The following is a 19,892-nucleotide window of genomic DNA, read 5'->3' as shown; positions in this document are numbered from 1 at the left end:
GGTGTGGTGGTGCACACCCATAGTCCCAGCTACATAGGAGGCTGAGGCAGGAGGATCTCTTGAGCCCAGGAGGTTGAGGCTGCAGTGAGTCGTGTTTTTGCCACTGCACTCCAGCCTGGGTGACAGAGCAAGACTCTGTCTCAAAAATAAAGTATAATATTTTGCCAATCTGATGGAGGGCATAAAGTGCTATCTTGTTTTTGTTTATATTTTTAGAATCAGGATAGCCAGGCATCCTGTTACACACCTGTAGTCCCCGCTATTCAGGAGGCTGAGATGGGTGGATTACTTGACCCTGGGAGGTTGAGGCTGCAGTGAGCCAAAATTGCACCACTGCATTCCAGCCCAGGGCAACAGCGTGAGACCCTGTCTCAAAAAAAAAAAAAAAAAAAAAAAAGTCTCCTAAAATCAGGAGTGATTCCTCATGGATTTTTTTTCCCTGTTAGATTTTAATTTAACTTAAAAATTTCATCCTAAGGTTTTCACACATTTATTACCTTAAATATTAATATCTTTTTCTTTTTCTCCTGTAGACTGAGGCTGGGCCAAGATGGCGTCTGTGTTTCGAAGCGAGGAGATGTGTTTGTCACAGCTGTTTCTCCAGGTGGAAGCTGCATATTGCTGTGTGGCTGAGCTCGGAGAGCTCGGATTGGTTCAGTTCAAAGATGTAGGTACTGAGTTCTTTGGAGATAAGAGGAAGGCAGAGGTGGAAGTAGATAACTCTTGCACAACACTTCTTTATGGTTAACAATAACCATTTTGTAGGGAGAGGAGCCGTGAGCTGGAATCAACGAAATTCTGTAGTTTTAGTGCTTCTGGCTAGGATTTGTCATGACCAGGCAGGTCATTCAAGAGGGTGTTCTCCCTCCCTCCATGACTGTCTCCTCTATAGGAATGTCTAAAATGTCTTGAAGCTCTAATGCAATCACTACACGTTAGATGTCATTGAATTTTTTTTCTCTTGTATAGCATCTTCAAACATTGTATATAGCCAATGGGCATGTAGATTACCAAACTTTGTTCTGACCTTAAAAACTATTTTTCCTGACTAGACAGGCTGAGGGCAAAGTATTCTGGAGTCCAGAGTTGGTTGTCATACCTGGGATTGAGTTCCAGAGTGATATTCTAGAGTTAGACTGTCTTGAGTATGACATTGGGGTATCATTTCCCAGGGGCAGTTTAGACCCTCGCCAAGCTCTTAGTCTAATTTAGAAAACCAGTCCTTCTTTACTTCTTCACTAAGGTCAGGGTCAGAGCTAAGCTCCCGCAGTGAAGAATCACATCTTGTTCTTTGCGTCCCTAGTTCTTCACACAGGACCTCATATGAGGCAGGTCCTCAATAACGTTTATTGATCTGAGCTTGAGAGTTGAGGTTTTGTTGATGACTGTGATACGTTACATGGAGCTGTGCAATCTTCAAGGTCTGGTCATTTTTATGACCGCATTGAGGATTTTGAGGCTCATTTGGATAGCCAAGGCAGAGAAATAAGGTAAACTTAGATGAGGGCGGACTTCCTTCCTTCCTTCCTTCCTTCTTCCTTCCTTCCTTTTCTTCCTTTTTTCTTTTCTTTTCTTTTTTCAGGCAGATATATGATTTTCTCCGATGCTGTGGGATTTTTTCACCTCCTGTTAAGGAAGTGAAAGGACACTGTTAAGTGTCCTTTGATGCACAAAAATTTTAAATTTTGATTAAGTCCAATTTTTTTTTTTTTTTTTTGAGACAGGGTCTCGCTCTGTAGCCCAGGCTAGAGTGCAGTGGCACAATCACGGCTCATTGTAGCCTTGACCTCCCAGGCTCAAGCCATCCTCCTACCTCAGCACACCACCACGCTCAGTTAATTTTGTAATTTTTTGTAGAGACAAGGTCTCATTATGTTGCCCAGGTTGGTCTCAAACTCCTGGGCTCAAGTGATCCACCAGCCTCGACCTCGCAAAGTGTTTGGATTATAGGCATGAGCAACTGCACCTGGCCAGGACTTTCTTTCTTTTAGAAACGAGAGGGTGAATGTTGAAGCATTTGGGGGATTGAATATAAGAACACTAAGGTGTGTTTTGCCTGTAACTCACCTGTGTTGTGCATGGAAGTATCTATTCCTAAGATAATTCCAGCAACATTCTCTAGTATTAAAAAGATAAGAAAATGACAAAAAGGGGGCTTAGCACAGTGCCTCATGCCTGTAATCCCAGCACTTTGAGAGGCTGAGGTGGGTGGATCACATGAGGTCAGGAGCTTGAGGCCAGCTTGGCCAACATGGTGAAACCCCATCTCTACTACAAATACAAAAATTAGCCAGGCGTGGTGGTGGGTGCCTATAATCCCAGTTACTTGGGAGGCCGAGGCAGAAGAATCACTTGAACCCAGGAGGTAGAGGTTACAGTGAGCTGAGATCGTGCCATTGCCCTCCAGCCTGGGTGACAAGATTAAAACTCCGTCTCAAAAAAAAAAAAAAACAAAAGAAAATCTATTGGCAGCTGTTGCTACTAATGTGTATCTTGTGATTTCCCCCCCCCCCAGTTAAATATGAATGTGAACAGCTTTCAAAGGAAATTTGTGAATGAAGTCAGAAGGTGTGAATCACTGGAGAGAATCCTCCGTAAGCCAATTTTTTTTTTTTTTTTGCTTACTGTTCAAATGTGAACTGGCCAGGGGGTCAGTAGTTTGCAGGACTTAACGAACAAATGTGTCCCTATTTGCAGTACTTTTTGAGGTGGTCCCAGAGGCCCACCTGGAGGGAATGGGGAGGTTGCGGGTGGGATCCAGGTGCTGTGGCAGCTCCTAGGACACTTCAGATAGCTGAGCTGAGTGAAAGGCACGTGTCTTGCTTGACTTCATTTCTTAGTTATGAGAAAACACAATCACCTTGGGGTTTCTGGTGGGTTTTCATTCTTCAGGTTTTCTGGAAGACGAGATGCAAAATGAGATTGCAGTTCAGTTGCTTGAGAAAAGCCCACTGACCCCGCTCCCACGGGAAATGATTATCCTGGAGGTAAGTTCTCCACTTTGCTGGCCTCCCCAGGTAAGGACAGTCGTGAAGCCTGTCTCTTTGAAGGCCATGAGAGCCACTTGCAGGTTCCGTACCTGGTTGCTGAAGGCAGGGACGCAGGCTTGCATGGTCGTCTCCTTCTCAGGGTTACAGCCCCAGGAAAATCCCAGCGTGCAGTTTTTAGAGCCACACTTGCTGATCTGGAGACAGCTGTTTTCCTTTCTCAGCACAGCCCTAGGGAAGCTTAGCCCACTTTGAGGAGTTGATTGCTTTTGTGGGCGTTTGATTCTTACAGGCAGTGGAGTCTTGTCTGCCTGGTGCCACTGAATGGGCTGAGTGTGGGCATAATGGGATGTTTTCTAATCTCTGTCTGGTGGGAAGCAGCTGATGAGTTGGACCCACTCCAGATGGAGGCTGCTTCTCTGACTGGCTTCTGTAGGTCAACTGGGAGAAGACTGCAGTTTTCAAGGACATTTCAGCTGGTGAGGCTCTCCCTCTTTCCTTTCCTTCTCTATTTCCTTCCCCTTCTGTCTTTTATAAAACACTGAATACTGGCTGGGCACAGTGGCTCACCCCTGTAATCCCACCACTTTGGGAGGCCGAGGCAGGCGGATCACGAGGTCAGGAGTTCGAGACCAGCCTGGCCAACATGGTGAAACCCTGTCTCTACTAAATATACAAAAATTAGCCGGGGGTCGTGGTAGGTTCCTGTAATCCCAGCTACTTGGGAGGCTGAGGCACAAGAATCGCTTGAATCCGGGATGCAGAGGTTGCAGTGAGCTGAGATTGTGCCACTGCACTCCAGCCTGGGCAACAGAGCGAGACTCCATCTCAAAAACAAACAAAAAACAAAAAAACCACTGAATACCTGCCACGTGCAAGGTACCTTAGAGAGAAATAAACATGACTGTGCCCTCCAAGGGCTTATAGAGCAGGTGTTGGGGACACGGATGAGGGGCAGGGCTGGGAGAGGAAGTAAAGAGGTAGGCAGAGCCAGACCATGGAGGACCCTGGGGGACTTAATTGAAAAAGCAGGTATTTTATCCTCGGCAGTGGAACAGCTCATTCAGGGCGTGGGCAGGTAGGCAAGGCTTCACAGAGCTGAGGCTTTTCTCTGGCTGGGTTTTTTTTTTTTCTTCGAAGACAACTTCAAATTCTTGAAAATCTCAAAGCCATCAGTAGTATAAATCTTGATACTCACATAGAAATATTAGATTGTCAAATCTTCTAGAAAATATTTTGGACCTTATCATACTTTTTGAGATGGAGTCTTGCTGTGTTGCCCAGGCTGGAGTGCGGTGGTGTGATCTTGGCTCACTGCAACCTCTGCCTCCAGGGCTCAAGCCATTCTCCTGCCTTAGCCTCCCAAGTAGCTGGGATTACAGGCACGTGCCACCACACCCAGCTAATTTTTTTATTTTTAGTAGTGGGGGGGGGAGGTTTCACCATGTTGTCCAGGCTGGTCTCGAACTCCTGACCTCAGCTGATCCGCCCACCTTGGCCTCCCAAAGTGTGTGAGCCACCACACCTGGCCTGTTTATTGATTTTTTTTTTTTTTTTTTTTACTGTATTACAAATTAAAATAGAAAAGTATGTAAAATATTTATGTATTAATTCACTTGAAAATAACAATAATGTCTCATTACATGCTAACATTTTTTAAATGAAAAATGACTGTCTTTTCCAAGACAAAAACACTTTCATGAGAAGGGTGGCATTGTTCGTGAATTTTTAAAGTGCTTGGCTAATAGAAGACAGCTGGTTTCTCACACCTGCTTCTACTTTAAATTTGTTGGTGATGTGCTGTTTTTACTGAAGTAGAGGAAGATAATCCAGCCTTACACAGATAAGTAGTGGGAAAAGGGAGGAATATTTTAATAGCCTTTTCAAATAATTATGGATATTCTTCTTTGATATTACACTGAAACTTGATGAGCATAGACGCTGTCTTGATTTTGTTAAACAGGTAACATGTGCTGCTTTTGTTTTCAAACTGAGTTGGCTATAGTACCTTAAAAAAGGAATTCATCTAACTGGGTTTAGTTTTGGCTGAGTTCAACCATGGCAAGGCACACACATTTTCGAGTTTCACCATTTTAAGTTTAAAAGATTCAATCTTGACTGATATTAAGAAGTTTTTCTGGGTGGGGGGAGCTAAAATTTGAGTGGATAGCCCTTTTTATTTTATTTTTTTGTGAAATTTATTGTTTTGGGCTATATTGTTTATCTTTTATCTCTTTGGTAAGGGTGTCTCTTAGGTGGATTAAAAAAATATATATATATATATATCTAGCATGATAGGCCAGGCACAGTGGCTCACGCCTGTAATCCCAGCACTTTGGGAAGCCAAGGTGGGTGTATTGCTTGAGGTCAGGAGTTCGAGACCAGCCTGACTAACATGGTGAAACCCCCATCTCTATTGAAAATACGAAAATATTAGCCAGGTGTGGTGGCACATGCCTGTAATCCCAGCTACTGTAGAGGCTGAAGCAGGAGAATTGTTTGAACCCAGGAAGGGGAGGTTGCAGGGAACTGAGATTGTACTACTGCACTCCATCCTGGGCAACAGAGCAAGACTGTGTCTCAAAAAAAAAAAAAAAAGAAAAGAAAAGAAAATCTAGCATGATATTTTAAGGTGTTAAAGCTCTACATTCATAAATTTGTAGGAATAGATAAGGGGCAATCAGATGTGTGCACAAGTCTTTCCTTAGTGTTTTTCTTCTGAATGTGATTTGCTGTAAAAATGAAATTAAAACAGCACCAGGGCTGGGCATGGTGGCTCATGCCTGTAATCCCAACACTTTGGGAGGCCAAGGCAGGAGGATTGCTTGAGCTCAGGAGTTTGAGGCCAGTCTGCCCAACATAATGAGACTCTGTCTCTACAAGAAAATAAAAAAAATCAGTGGGGTGTGGTGGTGTGCACCTGTGGTCCCAGCTACTTGAGAGGCTCAGGCAGGAGAATGGCTACCAGAAGGTCGAGGCTGCGGTAAGCTGTGTTCACACCACTGCACCCTAGCCTGGGCAACAGAGTGAGACCTTCTCTCAAAAACAAAACCAAAAACAAAAACCACCAGCATAAAAGTAGGAGAGTAATATCTTTTAACCATTCATTGCTCACTGGGATTGATTTGTTGATTGATTGATTTGACTAATCCTGCAGTTAGCTGTGTTCCCCCGGCATTCCTAGAGAGTTGAATCCTTTGGCAAGAGTACACCAATGGCTCTGGGCCCCTGCCTTGTTGAGTTTCTAAAGAGGCTTTTATAACAGTCCTAGAGGAAATACTAATTCAGGGGGGAGGGAAAAAACCACCATCCCAGCAGAAACTGCCCTGACTTTTCCTTGTTTTCAGGCTTTATTCTCATGCAGCTATACTTTCATATAATTATATATCCATTGTGTATAGTAATGGCAGCATTATTTTCATGGCATCATTAAGTGGATAGAGGAAATGATTGGGAAATGAAGATTTACTTTTTCCCCCAACTTTGTGTCATTATATTCAGTGTTCAAAATTCAGGGTAATGGCTTTCTCCGAGACGGGAGGTAATGGAGTGGAACTGAAGCTGGATGATGGACGGATGGGATTCGCGCTGCTTGTGTGTGTTTAAAATTTTCCATAGTAATTCAATTTTGTCTAATACTAAGCATTTCAGGGAGAGCTAACATTTACAGGATTATCATTTTTTATTGTTTTAAAAAAATCTCTTTGTGCCAGACGCAGTGGCTCACAGCTGTAATCCCAGCACTTTGGGAGGCCGAGGTGGGTGGATCCCTTGAGGTCAGGAGTTCGAGACTAGCCTGGCCAATATGGTGAAACCCCATCTCTACTAAAAATACAAAAAAATTAGCCGGGCCTGGTGGTGCGCGCCTGTAATCCCAGCTACTTGGGAGGCTGCGGCAAGAGAATCGCTTGAACCCAAGAGGTGGAGGTTGCCGTGAGCCAAGATTGCGCCACTGCACTCCAGCCTGGGCGACAGAGTGAGACTTTGTCTTAAAAACAAAAACAAAAACAAAAAACTCTGTTAACAATGTCTTTTAGATGGGTTAAAAACTAGCATGATAATCTCTTCTTTAATAGGTGACCTTAATCCATTTCCATTTATTGTGATTTCTGATTCACTGGCTTTTTCGGTTAGTATTCCTTTTGTTTTTCACTTCCCTTCCCTTTCCTGTCTTTCTGTAATACCTGCCAACCCTTCCCCACTACCCCTTGGTGTGCAAGCTACAGATGACAGTTACACTTAACACTTCATGGCACATATTCACTAAATTTTTCTCATAATATTTGCTGCTGGTTCAATTATCACCCCTTTGTGGATATATGTCCTTTTTTTCCCTGATAGCCTAAGGTTTTATCTTTGTTCTATAGTTTTACTCCTGTGTGTTTCAGTGTGGATTTGTTATTGTTTTTGTTAAACATTAAATTGAATTAGTAGAATTTTTATAAAACATGTAAGGTATAAAAAGTAAGGATCAGCACACACCATGTGTCTGTTGCCCTGTGTAAGATAACGGTACCCACAGGGACATTCATAAAAACCTGGGTGCCCCTCCTCACCCCTCCTCCATCTCCTTTCCCCTCTTCCCTTCGAGATCATCATTATCCTAACTTTTGTATTTTTCTTTATTTTTTCATAGTTTTATTACATTTATTTTTCTAAATTTTCTAAATAACATATGGTATAGCTTTACATGTTAAAAAATTTTCTCTAAATAGAACTATATTGTTTATTCTTCTGCAACTTGCTATTTCATCATTTCATATATATATTATATACATATACATATATACATACGTGTGTGTATATATATATATTTTTTTTTTTTTTGAGACAGAGTCTAAAAAAAAGCTTTGTCACCCAGGTGGGAGTACAGTGGTGCGATCTCTGCTCACTGTAACCTCTGCCTCCCAGATTCAAGTGATTCTCCTGCCTCAGCCTCCCGAGTAGCTGTGACTACAGGCATGTGCCACCATGCCTGGCTAATTTCTGTATTTTTAGTAGAAACAGGTTTTCACCATGTTGGCCAGGCTGGTCTTGAACTCCTGACCTCAAGTGATCCACTTGTCTCAGCCTCCCAAAGCGCTGGGATTACAGGCTGAGCCACTGTGCCTGGCCCATCATTTTCTATTTTAAGACTCCATATTGTTTCATGTTTCTGAAGTTATTTTTATTTTTATTTATTTATTTTTTTGAAATGGAGTCTTGCTCTGTCGCCCAGGCTAGAGTGCAGTGGCCTGATCTTGGCTCACCACAGCTTCTGCCTCCCAGGTTCAAGTAACTCTCCTGCCTCAGCCTCCTGAGTAGCTGGGATTACAGGCATGCGTCACCATTCCTGGCTAATTTTTCTATTTTTAGTAGAGATGGGGTTTCGCCACATTAACCAGGCTGGTCTTGAACGCTTGACCTCAAGTGATCTGCACATCTCAGCCTCCCAAAGTGCTGGGATTACAGGCATGAGCCACCACACCCGGCCTGGCCTAGTGTTTTAAATGAGGAGAGGCATGATTTGCCAAAATGTCTTGACTTCTCCATGAAGTGGCCACCCACTCCTCCAAGTGCTTCCTAATCCTCTCGTTTGGTGATGGAACTCTTAAGAGAGCACGCACGTGTGTGTGTGTGTGTGTGTGTGTGTGTGTGTATTAGGGTCTGCAATCATGTTATGTGCTGATTCCTTTGATTTTTTTTTTAGTCATCTGTTGTGGGTAATGTATTTCAGGAATGTCATAGCACTTTCTGTTGGCTTACCTTCTTTTTCCTTCCTGCATAGACTGTTCTAGAAAAACTGGAAGGAGAGTTACAGGAAGCCAACCAGAACCAGCAGGCCTTGAAACAAAGCTTCCTAGAACTGACGGAACTGAAATACCTCCTGAAGAAAACCCAAGACTTCTTTGAGGTGGTCACGTGGGGATGATTTACTAAAGGGCCCGTTCCTCAGAACCTCAAATTTCCATTTTGGAAACTGGCTGGCCTGGGATCTGAGTAAATCACTCTGTTTCTGTTCCATGGCTAGGCCATTGGTGAGGGCGGGGGAGTATTTTGGGTGGAATAATTGTAGTGCTGGTTGAATTGAAGGGAAAAATATTATGGTGCTCAGTAAAATGCATGTGCTGAAAATGGCTCAGGCAGAAAGAGAAGTCAGAACCAAGCACAGCAGTTGGTTTGAGAAGTTTTAGGGTTTTGACAAGAAAAGATCAGGGAAGCTTTTTGATCTGGCCAGGAGCACTCTGTTTTCTGACTTCTGTTAACTTTTTGTGGAAAATTAAAGCTTCACTAAAACCAGAGAAAATCTTGAGGTGTGGGTGCCTTTTGAGTTTCCCTAAATATATTTAAATGAAAATCATAGTGCTTTGACTTTCAGACGGAAACCAATTTAGCTGATGATTTCTTTACTGAGGACACTTCTGGCCTCCTGGAGTTGAAAGCGGTGCCTGCATATATGACTGGAAAGTTGGGGTTAGTGTAACTCTTGTGCGTAGATGGGTCCCTGGTCCTGGCAAGTGATTTCTGAGTGAGTGAATGAACGGGTGAACAAATAGCCACTGGAATGGGGACTGTTTCCCATGGATGCAAAGCCTCTGCCGAGGAATAGACCCATGTGTATGTGTAACTTACTAGGTTGGTGGAGTCGGAAGTGGCGTCAGCTTCTTGTTAGTGACGATGCTGACCTCCTTGAGCCTGAAGACTGCAATGTTTATATTGCTCCCCCATGGGAAGCTGTGGGGATCATTGTTCAGATGGTTATCACAACTCTTCCCTGGCGCTGGAACAAGGCTATGGGGACATATGTTTTTCCTTTCTCTTTAAAGTACTATTTTGGGGGCTGGGCGTGGTAGCTCACACCTGTAATCCCAGCACTTTGGGAGGCTGAGGTGGGTGGATCACTTGAGGTCAGGAGTTTGAAACCAGCCTGGCCAACATAGTGAAACCCCAATCTCTACTAAAAATACAAAATTAGCCAGGTGTGGTCGCACGTGCCTGTAATACCAGTTACTCAGGAAGTTGAGGCAGGAGAATCACTTGAACCCTGGAGGTAGAGGTTGCAGTGAGCCAAGATCATGCCACTGCACTCTAGGAGCAAGACTCCAGCTCAAAAAAATTAAAATAAAATATTACTTTGATAATAAAATGCATTTGGAGTTTGAATTTTTTTTTTCAGACAGAGTCTCACTCTGTCGCCCAGGCTGGAGTGCAGTGGCGTGATCTCGGCTCACTGCAAGCTCCGCCTCCCAGGTTCACGCCATTCTCCTGCCTCAGCCGAGTAGCTGGGACTACAAGCGCCTGCCACCACACCCGGCTAATTTTTTTGTGTTTTTAGTAGAGACGGGGTTGCACCGTGTTAGGCAGGATGGTCTTGATCTCCTGACCTCATGATCCGCCCACTGGCCTCCCAAAGTGCTGGGATTACAGGCGTGAGCCACCGCGCCTGGCCTGAATTTTTATTTTTATTTTTTTTTGATACGGGGTCTCGCTCTGTTGCCCAGGCTGGAGTGCAAAGGTGCAATCATAGCTCACTGCAGCCTTGACCTCTCGGGCTCAAGTGATCTTCCTACCTCTGCCTTGCAAGTAGCTGGACCACAGGCACGTGCCACAATGCCAGGCTAATTTTTAAAAAAATTTTTAGTAAAGATGAGGCCTCACTGTGTTGCCCGGGATACATTTTTAAATGTAATTAGAAATGGGGGCCAGATGTGGTGGCTTATGCGTGTAATCCCAGCACTTTGGGAAGCTGAGGCAGGAGGATCACTTGAGGCCAGGAGTTTGAGATCAGCCTGGGCAACATAGCAAGACTCTGTGTCTACAAAAAAAATTTTTTTAATAAAAAAAAGAAATGGGATAGTTATGCAATCAAGTTATTTCCCAGAAGCGGTAATATGATGAGTTATAGCCATAAAAATAATGTGGCGATTCAGAATGGTAGGATTTTGTTCAGTGCCTAAGTGAAATTGATGCATTTTAAAGCATTTCTGGAAGTTGTGAGTTTGGGATTTATGATTTCTTATTCAATAGATATTTGAGGGCCTGATATTTGAGGCACTAGGCATTGAATTTGAAATGAAAATAAAAATATTTATTGGAAATATTTGATCAGAAGGTAATACAGGATCAATGTACATTTAAAGTAATAAGCCAGTGAAAGTCACTGTCTAACATGAGAAGTTTGGGTCAGCAGTTGTCTACATGCTTAGATAATGGAAAAAACAGATATCTATAGACATCAATGTATTTTTCCCTCTTAGTATTAAAATATTTTTGGAAAAATGCATAGAGACCACTGTTGAATATTTGCTATCATTAGCTACAATGCAATGCATGATGAATGATCTAGCATATTCTTTTTTTTTTTTTTTTGAGACAGAGTTTCACTCTTCTCTGCCCAGGCTGGAGTGCAATGGCACAATCTTGGCTCACTGCAACCTCCGCCTCCCAGGTTCAAGTGATTTTCCTACCTCAGCCTCCTGAGTAGCTGGGACTATAGGTGCACACCACCAGGTGTGGCTAATTTTGTATTTTTAGTAGAGATGGCGGTTTCACCATGTTGGCCAGGCTGGTCTCGAACTCCTGACCTCAGGTGATCTGCCCGCTTCCGCCTCCCAAAGTGTTGGGATTACAGGTGTGAGCCACAGCGCCCAGCCGTTCTATCATATTCTTAATTGCAATTAGTGATGATATAGTATTGGAATGATTAAGGATATTTCAAGATATCAAAGAAAACAGAAGGTCAAAGGGACTTGGGGCAAGTCGGGGCTGGATGCGGGGTGGCCTTGGGACTCCTGTCGGTAGAGCTGTGTCGGGGTCGCTTCTGCTCACAGAGTGAATGGCCCTTCCTTTCATGGTGTGTCTTCACGTCCTACGGGACCTTCTCTCTGCACCCCAATCCCTGTGCCTAAGGAATGTCTTCCCTTCTGGCTGCCTAGGTTCATAGCCGGTGTGATCAACAGGGAGAGGATGGCTTCCTTTGAGCGGTTACTGTGGCGAATCTGCCGAGGAAACGTGTACTTGAAGTTCAGTGAGATGGACGCCCCTCTGGAGGATCCTGTCACGGTGGGAACCTCGGGCTGCAAAAATTTTCTCTGAGACTTCCCGTAGCCCTCAGCAGAAGCGCTTCGTTCTCCCAAAACATGGGGGGTCTTTAGTTTGATGAAACTAATATCTATTTCCTTTCTTTCTCCTTTTTTTCCTTCTCTTTTACTTTGTTCCTTTTTAAAAATATATATTTGAAAGGTCAGTTCAAGGACTGATTCTTGGCAACACCTCATAATGGGTTCATTCTTCCCAGAGACATAGCTATACTTTTCTCTAGAACTTAGTTATACTAGTACTATCCTAGGCGGCAGCTGTGTCTTAAAGAACTGAGAACTGATTGAGGTCAGCTTCTCAAGCTTCAATGTGCACGCGAGCATAGAGGTCACCCGGGGATCTTGTTACAATGCAAATTCCAGGCCAGGCATGGTGGCTCATGCCTGTAATCCTAGCACTTTGGGGAGCCCAGGGTGGGAGGACCTTTTGAGGTTAGGGGATTGAGACCAGCCTGGGCAACATAGCAAGAAAACATCTCTACAAAAAAAATGTTAACCGGGTGTGGTGGCACACACCGCTAGTCCCAGCTACTTAGGAAGCTGAGGTGGGAGGACAACTTGAGCCCAGGAGGTCAAGGCTGCAGTGAGCTATGATCACACCACTGCACTCCAGCCTGGGGAACAGAGTGAGACCCGATCTCAAAAAAAAAAAAAAAAAAGGCCGGGCATGGTGGCTCATGCCTGTAATCCCAGCACTTTGGGAGGCCGAGGTGGGTGGATCACCTGAGGTCAGGAGTTTGAGACCGTCCTGGCCAACATGGTGAAGCTCTGTCTCTACTAAAAATATAAAAATTAGCCGGGAGTGGTGGTGCACACCTGTAGTCCCAGCTACTTGCGAGGCCGAGGCAGGAGAATCGCTGGTACCTAAGAGGCAGAGGTTGCAGTGAGCCGAGATTGTGCCACTGTACTCCAGCCTGGGCGACAGAACAAGACTCCCTCAAAAAAAAAAAAAAAAAAATTCTGAGTCAGTGGGTCTGAGTGGGGCCTGAGATTCTGCAGTTCTTACAACTCCCAGAGAATGCTGATGATACATTTGCCAATAGATCCCACACTTCAAACGACAAGGCTTCAAGGGCGCTCGGCCCTTAGTGCCGTACAGTTGTTGCTGTGAATTCTGTCGGATATTGCTGTGTCACCTTCCAGTTTGTATTTAATCCACTTACTCTTTAATTCCCACAAGCTAGGCTTATTTCTGAGCATCTATAATCTTTTTCAGATTAGAGGCTAAAAAAATTAATTTTAATGAAAAAACAACAAGATTCATTTTGATGAAAAACAACTTTAAAATAAATGAAATTTAAAATAAGAAAGATTATGAAAAAAATGAGAAACCCCGTCACTCTAATGTCTTCATTTGTATTTTGCCTTTTGTACTATTTTTCTCTATAGCCGTAGACAGGTATAATTTTATATGATTGTAGTATACATGGAAATAATTTTTTTCTTTTCTTTGTTTTACCTAATACGAGATCCCTCCCTATATTACTGTGCATCCTTTGTAAAGATTATTTTTAAATTTGACATTAAATCATCACTTTTTATAATCCTGTTTTGACATGTGACAGTCATGGCGGGAGAGAAAGTAAAAGCATCTGGAAAAAGATGAGCGTGGACGCCGAAGGTCACCAAAGGGAAGTCATGAGATTAGAGCAGACTCCTGATTCTGGTGGATCAGGAGAAAAGAAAACTTAAGAGACTCAGAAAAGGACCAAGGTAGACTCCACGGGTAGAGAAACCTTTTGGAAATAATGTAACCTTTTGGAAATAATAGGATTTTCAGCAGCTCTGAAAATCCTAAAACACTGCCACCTGCTCCCATAAGGAAATGCCAAAGACAGGATTCATTTTGTTAGTGTTTTAAGGGATGCCTAATGTGTCCACTGAGTTGATGTGACATTAACTATCTATTTTGGACACTTTATTTCTAATTTTTCTCCAGAATGTAGACACCATGGTGAGCATCTTTATGCATGTGGATTTTTATTTGCTTTTGAATTACTTTCATAATAAACAAGTTCAAGGAAAATAGGATTGCTGGCTTAAAGGATGTGGGCATTTTAATGACACCCGATGGATCCCAACAAATGGCCTTTCAGTGACTTTTCTGATTCCAGTGCCTTGAGTAGTATGTGATGAGTCTATTGGATTTGTCATAACTTTTCCAACAATAGGTTTTGTTTTTGTTTTTGGGGTTTTTTTTTGAGACAGGGTCTCACTCTGTCACCCAGGCTGGAGTACAGTAGTATGATTATGGCTCACTGCAGCCTCGACTTCCTGGGCTCAAACAATCCTCCCACCTCAGCCTCCCTGGTAGCTCGGACCACAGGTGAGCACCACCACACTCAGCTAATTCTTGTATTTTTTGTAGAGATGGGGTTTTACCATAGTGCCCAGGGTGGTCTTGAACCCCTGGGCTCAAGCAATCCACCCGCCTTAGCCTCCCAAAGTGCTGGGATTACAGGTGTGAGCTACTGCACCCGGTCTGGGTTTTGTAATTTTACCTTTACCCCCTCAAACTAAATAAGAATGGAAGAATGCATTGTTTCAGCTCATATTTCTTTGCTTACAGTAAGAGTTAAACATTTGCATGTCTGCTTGTAGAACACATCTTCCTGTCTTGTGAATTGTCCAACTTGGACTTGACAAGTGCGATTTAAGCAGCAGTCTTATGGCAGACAAGCAACTATGTGAGTCAAAAAATCTGAGCAACTGTATGTATGAGTCAAAAATTGGGCATGGCTTTACCTTTGTTAAATATAAAACACCTACTCATCCCCAAAATGTCAGTGTTGTGTGTTAATTAACTCTGGTGAGCCAGTTTATCAGCCAGCTGTCTTCGTTTTAAGCCTTGCAATATTCTCTTCTGAACGTTTTCTTGTTTATTATCATATCTCTTAAATGTGGGGCTTAGAGCTGAATATAAGGTCTGGCTGTGGTCCAACCAGCATCGGGAACAGGGAGCCTGTCACCTTAAGGCTGCATCAGCCTCTGTGAGGTCCTGGATGGCCTTGCTCTCAACTGTGAGCTATGAACTTAGATGAACTAGTAAAGTTACAGTTTCCCAGTTTTAAATTTATGAACTGTGTAAGCCTAAAAACAGGACTTTACATTTCTCTCTATTATGTTTTAACCAGAAAGAACCCCCCCCTTTTTTTTTTTTTAACTTATTCTGATTTTCCAGAAAGAAGAAATTCAGAAGAACATATTCATCATATTTTACCAAGGAGAGCAGCTCAGGCAGAAAATCAAGAAGATCTGTGATGGGTAAGAGGGAGTGAATGGCTTTCTTCAGTGATTTGGGCCAGGATTAGGTAAAGAGATGTGTAATGCCAAATGCACACGACTGTGGCTTCTAGAGGTCGGTAAGGCTTTAGAATACCTTTCTCACATAAAAGTCAGCCCCAACTGATTTTTAATAGTTGTGAGAATACGAATAGGGAGAACTTGAATATGCAAAATGTGAGGGTAACTAAAAGTGGACACATTCCCCATTTCAGTCTGTTCCATCTGAGACTTTTCATCAGCTGCTCAAGAGTAATCCAACTGCATGGCTAACTTGTTTTGGATTTTTACAGAGTCGTGTTACATGTAGCTCCACAGAAGCAGAAATGACTCAGTGCAGAGGATATTAATACATTAATGGATTCTTAGGAAGGGGCAAGCCCAGCCTGCAGTCTTATTTACCTAACAACTCACAGGTTTTATGGTTTGAATGAAGCTCATTCATATAGCAGAACTGCAGCCTCAATTCACAGCACAAGTGACGTACTGGGAACCCTTATGACTGGGACTCCTTTTCCAGTGGCCAAAGACAGTTATTCTAGGATAGGCTGGCCATCTAAAGTCAGCAAACAATGTCTTAGCAGAAAAGGGGGTGCAGAATGCTTTGCAGCAAGAACTCACCTGTGTCCCTTGGAATATATTAAACACAGGTTTCGAGCCACTGTCTACCCTTGCCCAGAGCCTGCGGTGGAGCGCAGAGAGATGTTGGAGGGCGTCAATGTGAGGCTGGAAGATTTAATCACCGTGAGTGAGGGGTTTGGGCGCACGGTCTGATGGCGGCTGCAGGAGGGCTGCCTCTCCTATTTTCATACAAGCCCTGCCCGCCAGGGCCCTCACTGGGAGGCTGGCTGGAATGCTGGCTATGCCTTTCTGCTTGTGGCTGTGGAAGATTTCACAATTGGGAAACTGTTCGATAAGCTAGAGGGAACGATGCTGTGTCTTAAGAATGCTTTGCCCAGGCTCAGATTTGACCACAGCCCTAGTCAGCCTTCAGGTGGCCACCCCAATCTGATAAAAGGCACCGTTTATTGCCAGCCTCGGCCTAGACGGAATCTATGATACAACCACTCAGCCAATTAAGTGGAACAACCAGTTTGACTGATTATTTTCCCACTGAATTACCCAGTTGTTTAAGCTGACGGGTTAATTCTGTAAAAACAGTGGGTCTAGTTTCACCATGTGACGATTCATTCATCCCAAACTCATTTTCTTTGTAAAGTCTGTCACCATCCAGGTTGACACTCAACACGCTTACGATCAGAACGCTTTCTTCAATCACAGCAGCTTTGAAAGTAATCACTGAAAACAGCTGGGCCTCCCTCAGCTGGCAGACTCTCAGTGCTAGAGTTCAATAGAACTTTCAGTTATGATGGAAGGTTCATGTGGCCTGTGCTGTCCCACGCTGCAGTCACGAGCCACATGTGGCTATTGAGCCCTTGAAACATGGCTAGTGCCACTAAGTCATTTAGTTTTTATTTTTAATTTTAATTCAATTTAAATTTTAGGGCTGGGTGCAGTGGCTCATGCCTATAATCCCAGCACTTTGGGAAGCTGAGGTGGGTGGATCACTTGAGGTCAGGAGTTCAAGACCAGCCTGACCAAACTGGTGAACCCCCATCTCTACTAAAAATACAAAATTTAGTCAGGTGTGGTGGCAGTCACCTGTAGTCCAGTCTCAGCTACTCGGGAGGCTGAGGCAGGAGAATCGTTTGAACCTGAGAGGCAAAGGTTTCAGTGAGCCGAGATCACGCCACTGCACTCCAGCCTGGGCAACAAAGCGAGACTCCATCTCAAAATAAAATAAAAGGAAATAAAATAAATAAAATTTAGTAGCTGCATATGGCTATGGTAGAAGTCAACTCAAGTTTTAGATTCTGGACAAGTATGTTAAGAAATTAGATATGTGCATCTTTCAAAACCCTTAGGCTAGCAGACAACTTTACTTTTCCAGAAAACCTGTGTTTAATTTTTTTTTTTTTTTTTGAGACGAAGTTTTGCTCTTGTTGCCCAGGCTGGAGTGCAGTGGCGCGATCTTGGCTCACTGCAACCTCCGCCTCCCAGGTTCAAGTGATTCTCCTGCCTCAGCCTTCCGAGTAGCTGGGATTACAGGCATGCGCCACCATGCCTGGCTAATTTTGTATTTTTAGTAGAGATGGGGTTTCTCCATGTTCGTCAGGCTGGTCTTGAACTCCCGACCTCAGGTGATCCACCCGCCTCATCCTCCCAAAGTGCTGGGATTACAGGCATGAGCCACTGTGCCCGGCCTGTGTTTAATTTTTTAATCGTCTCCATTCCTTCTTTGTCACTTGTCAGGAACACTGTTTCCCCTGAAGCCATTGAAGTCCTTTCCCGCCCAATACTCCATGCCTGATTTTATGAAAACGTCATGAGGAGAATGGAAAAGAAATTCTGCTAGACGTGTGCTTACATTTAGTATGACGGGTTGCTGCTGTGTCGAGGGCTTCAGGTGATCCCAGCTGAGCAGCTTCTGCAGGGGCAGCTTTCTCCTTTGGTTCAGTCCCTGCCGAAGATGAATCTTAGATACCGTCTGATGCTCAGGCATTTAATTTGGGCTGTGCTCTTTGAGGTTTCTGAAAGTCACCTCTGTGCTGAGGTGCTCTTGTCTCCTGGAAATCCCCAGGCCAGGTGGCATTATATTGCTAAGTGACAGGTAGTATTGGGCTTGTGAGATGCTTTGGTGGGCCTCATGGCTCTCATTAATCTTAGAGCCACCATGTGTGTCTTACAGTGTGTCTCTTACAGAGGCCATGTGTACTGAAAAAGATTACCCTGTTTGTTGTATCATCAAAACATAAAAATGATTACCATTAAATAAATTCTGGGCCCAATTGTCCATTCATTCCTTCATTCATTCACTTGTCATTTATTGGAGGGATTATGTATATAAAGGGTTGTGGTAGATGTAGTAATCTCTTAGGGTTGCTGTAACAAATTACTGCAAACTGGGTGGCTTAAGACAATAGAGATTTATTCTGTCGCGGTTCTGGAGGCCAGAGGTCTGAAATCAAGGCATCAGCAGGGCCGTGCTCCCTCGGAAGACCTGAAGGGGGTCCCCTCTTTGCCTCTCTCCAGCTCTGGTGCTGCGGGCCATCCTCCGGACTCCTTGGCTTGCAGGTGCCTCCTTCGATTGCTGCCTCCATTGTCACGTGGTATTCTTCCCTGTGTGCCTCTGTGTTTACATTTCTTATCAGGACAGTGGTCATATGGGATTAGGGCCCATTCAAATCCAGTATGACCTCTTAACCTGATTCCATCTGCAAAGACCCTCTTTCCAAAAAGGCCATATTCACAGGTATCAGAGTTTAGGACTCTTTTATGCGGACAATTCAACCCATAACAATAGGACAATGCGGAATTTAGAAGAAAAGGAAGATACAATCTCTGCCTAAGGGTTTTAGCCTCTGGCCGGGTAGATAAACTGCTCAGGAGAGTTCAAGGCCGGGTGACAGCCACAGGTCAAAGGAGCCTGCTCAGAGCAGAGGAAGCTGCTGTGGCCTGTGGCCCTCTATTTTTGGCACATTGTCAAACAGCTCTGTGAAGGTTCTCTGTTTTCCTGTGTGTTGTTTTTGTATAGGTCATAACACAAACAGAGTCTCACCGCCAGCGCCTGCTGCAGGAAGCCGCTGCCAACTGGCACTCCTGGCTCATCAAGGTGCAGAAGATGAAGGCTGTCTACCACATCCTGAACATGTGCAACATCGACGTCACCCAGCAGTGTGTCATCGCCGAGATCTGGTTCCCGGTGGCAGATGCCACACGTATCAAGAGGGCACTGGAGCAAGGCATGGTGCGTGGCAGGTGGAGCCAGGAGGGGTCCGATGAGTCAGCCCCTCTGGGCTCTCAGAGGGTGTCGGCCTCATGGGCGACATGAACTCAAGTGACTTGGTGGTAGGATTGCTTCCTTCATCTTTGTGTCTTCAGTTCTCAACCCCACTTGAGGACATAAAAGAAATTCCGTCGTTTTTTTCAGTGTTTGACAGTTGTTTACCATTTTTTGACCTTTTGTGAGTATGTACTGAGCTTTTTTTTTTTAAATCGAGTCTCGCTCTGTAGCCCAGGCTGTTGTACAATGGCACAATCTCAGCTCACTGCAACCTCCGCCTCCTGGGTTCAAGTGATTCTCTTGCCTCAGCCTCCTGAGTAGCCGGGATTACAGGTGCGCCCTACCACATCCAGCAAAGTTTTGTATTTTTAGTAGAGACGGGGTTTCACCATGTTGGCTGGGCTGGTCTTAAACTCCTGGCCTCAGGTGATTTGCCTGCCTTGACCTCCCAAAGTGCTGAGATTACAAGTGTGAGCCATCACACCCGGCCATACTGAGCATTAATGTGCCAGTCTCTCAGCTAGACTATTGTTTTGGAGGGATTTTGTCTTTTTTTTTTTTTTTTTTTATTAAAGATGGGGATCTCACTATGACACCCAGGCTGGAGTGCAGGGCTGTTCACAGGCATGGGCATACTGCCCTACAGCCTCAAACTCCCGGGCTCAGGTGATCCTCCCGTCTCAGCCTCCCAAGTGGCTAGGA

The 19,892-nt window shown here is 44.2% G+C and overlaps 1 protein-coding gene across 2 annotated transcripts in view; it reads left to right on the top strand.

Annotated features, from left to right (window-relative positions):
- Positions 1-19,892, top strand: part of ATP6V0A4 (ATPase H+ transporting V0 subunit a4) — a 92,306-nt gene that overhangs the window by 27,785 nt on the left and 44,629 nt on the right. For both annotated transcript variants that reach the window (XM_003261397.3, XM_003261398.2), the window contains exons 2-10: positions 534-667; positions 2,516-2,594; positions 2,893-2,987; positions 8,755-8,880; positions 9,346-9,440; positions 11,903-12,029; positions 15,246-15,328; positions 15,997-16,090; positions 18,942-19,154. In XM_003261397.3, coding sequence (XP_003261445.1) covers positions 551-667; positions 2,516-2,594; positions 2,893-2,987; positions 8,755-8,880; positions 9,346-9,440; positions 11,903-12,029; positions 15,246-15,328; positions 15,997-16,090; positions 18,942-19,154 — 1,029 coding nt within the window. In that variant the 5' untranslated portion in view covers positions 534-550. The remainder of the gene's footprint in view (positions 1-533; positions 668-2,515; positions 2,595-2,892; positions 2,988-8,754; positions 8,881-9,345; positions 9,441-11,902; positions 12,030-15,245; positions 15,329-15,996; positions 16,091-18,941; positions 19,155-19,892) is intronic.

The sequence above is a fragment of the Nomascus leucogenys genome, chromosome 13 (assembly GCF_006542625.1).
Source record: "Nomascus leucogenys isolate Asia chromosome 13, Asia_NLE_v1, whole genome shotgun sequence".
NCBI lineage: Eukaryota > Metazoa > Chordata > Mammalia > Primates > Hylobatidae > Nomascus > Nomascus leucogenys.
This window is presented reverse-complemented; position numbering and strand designations above follow the sequence as displayed.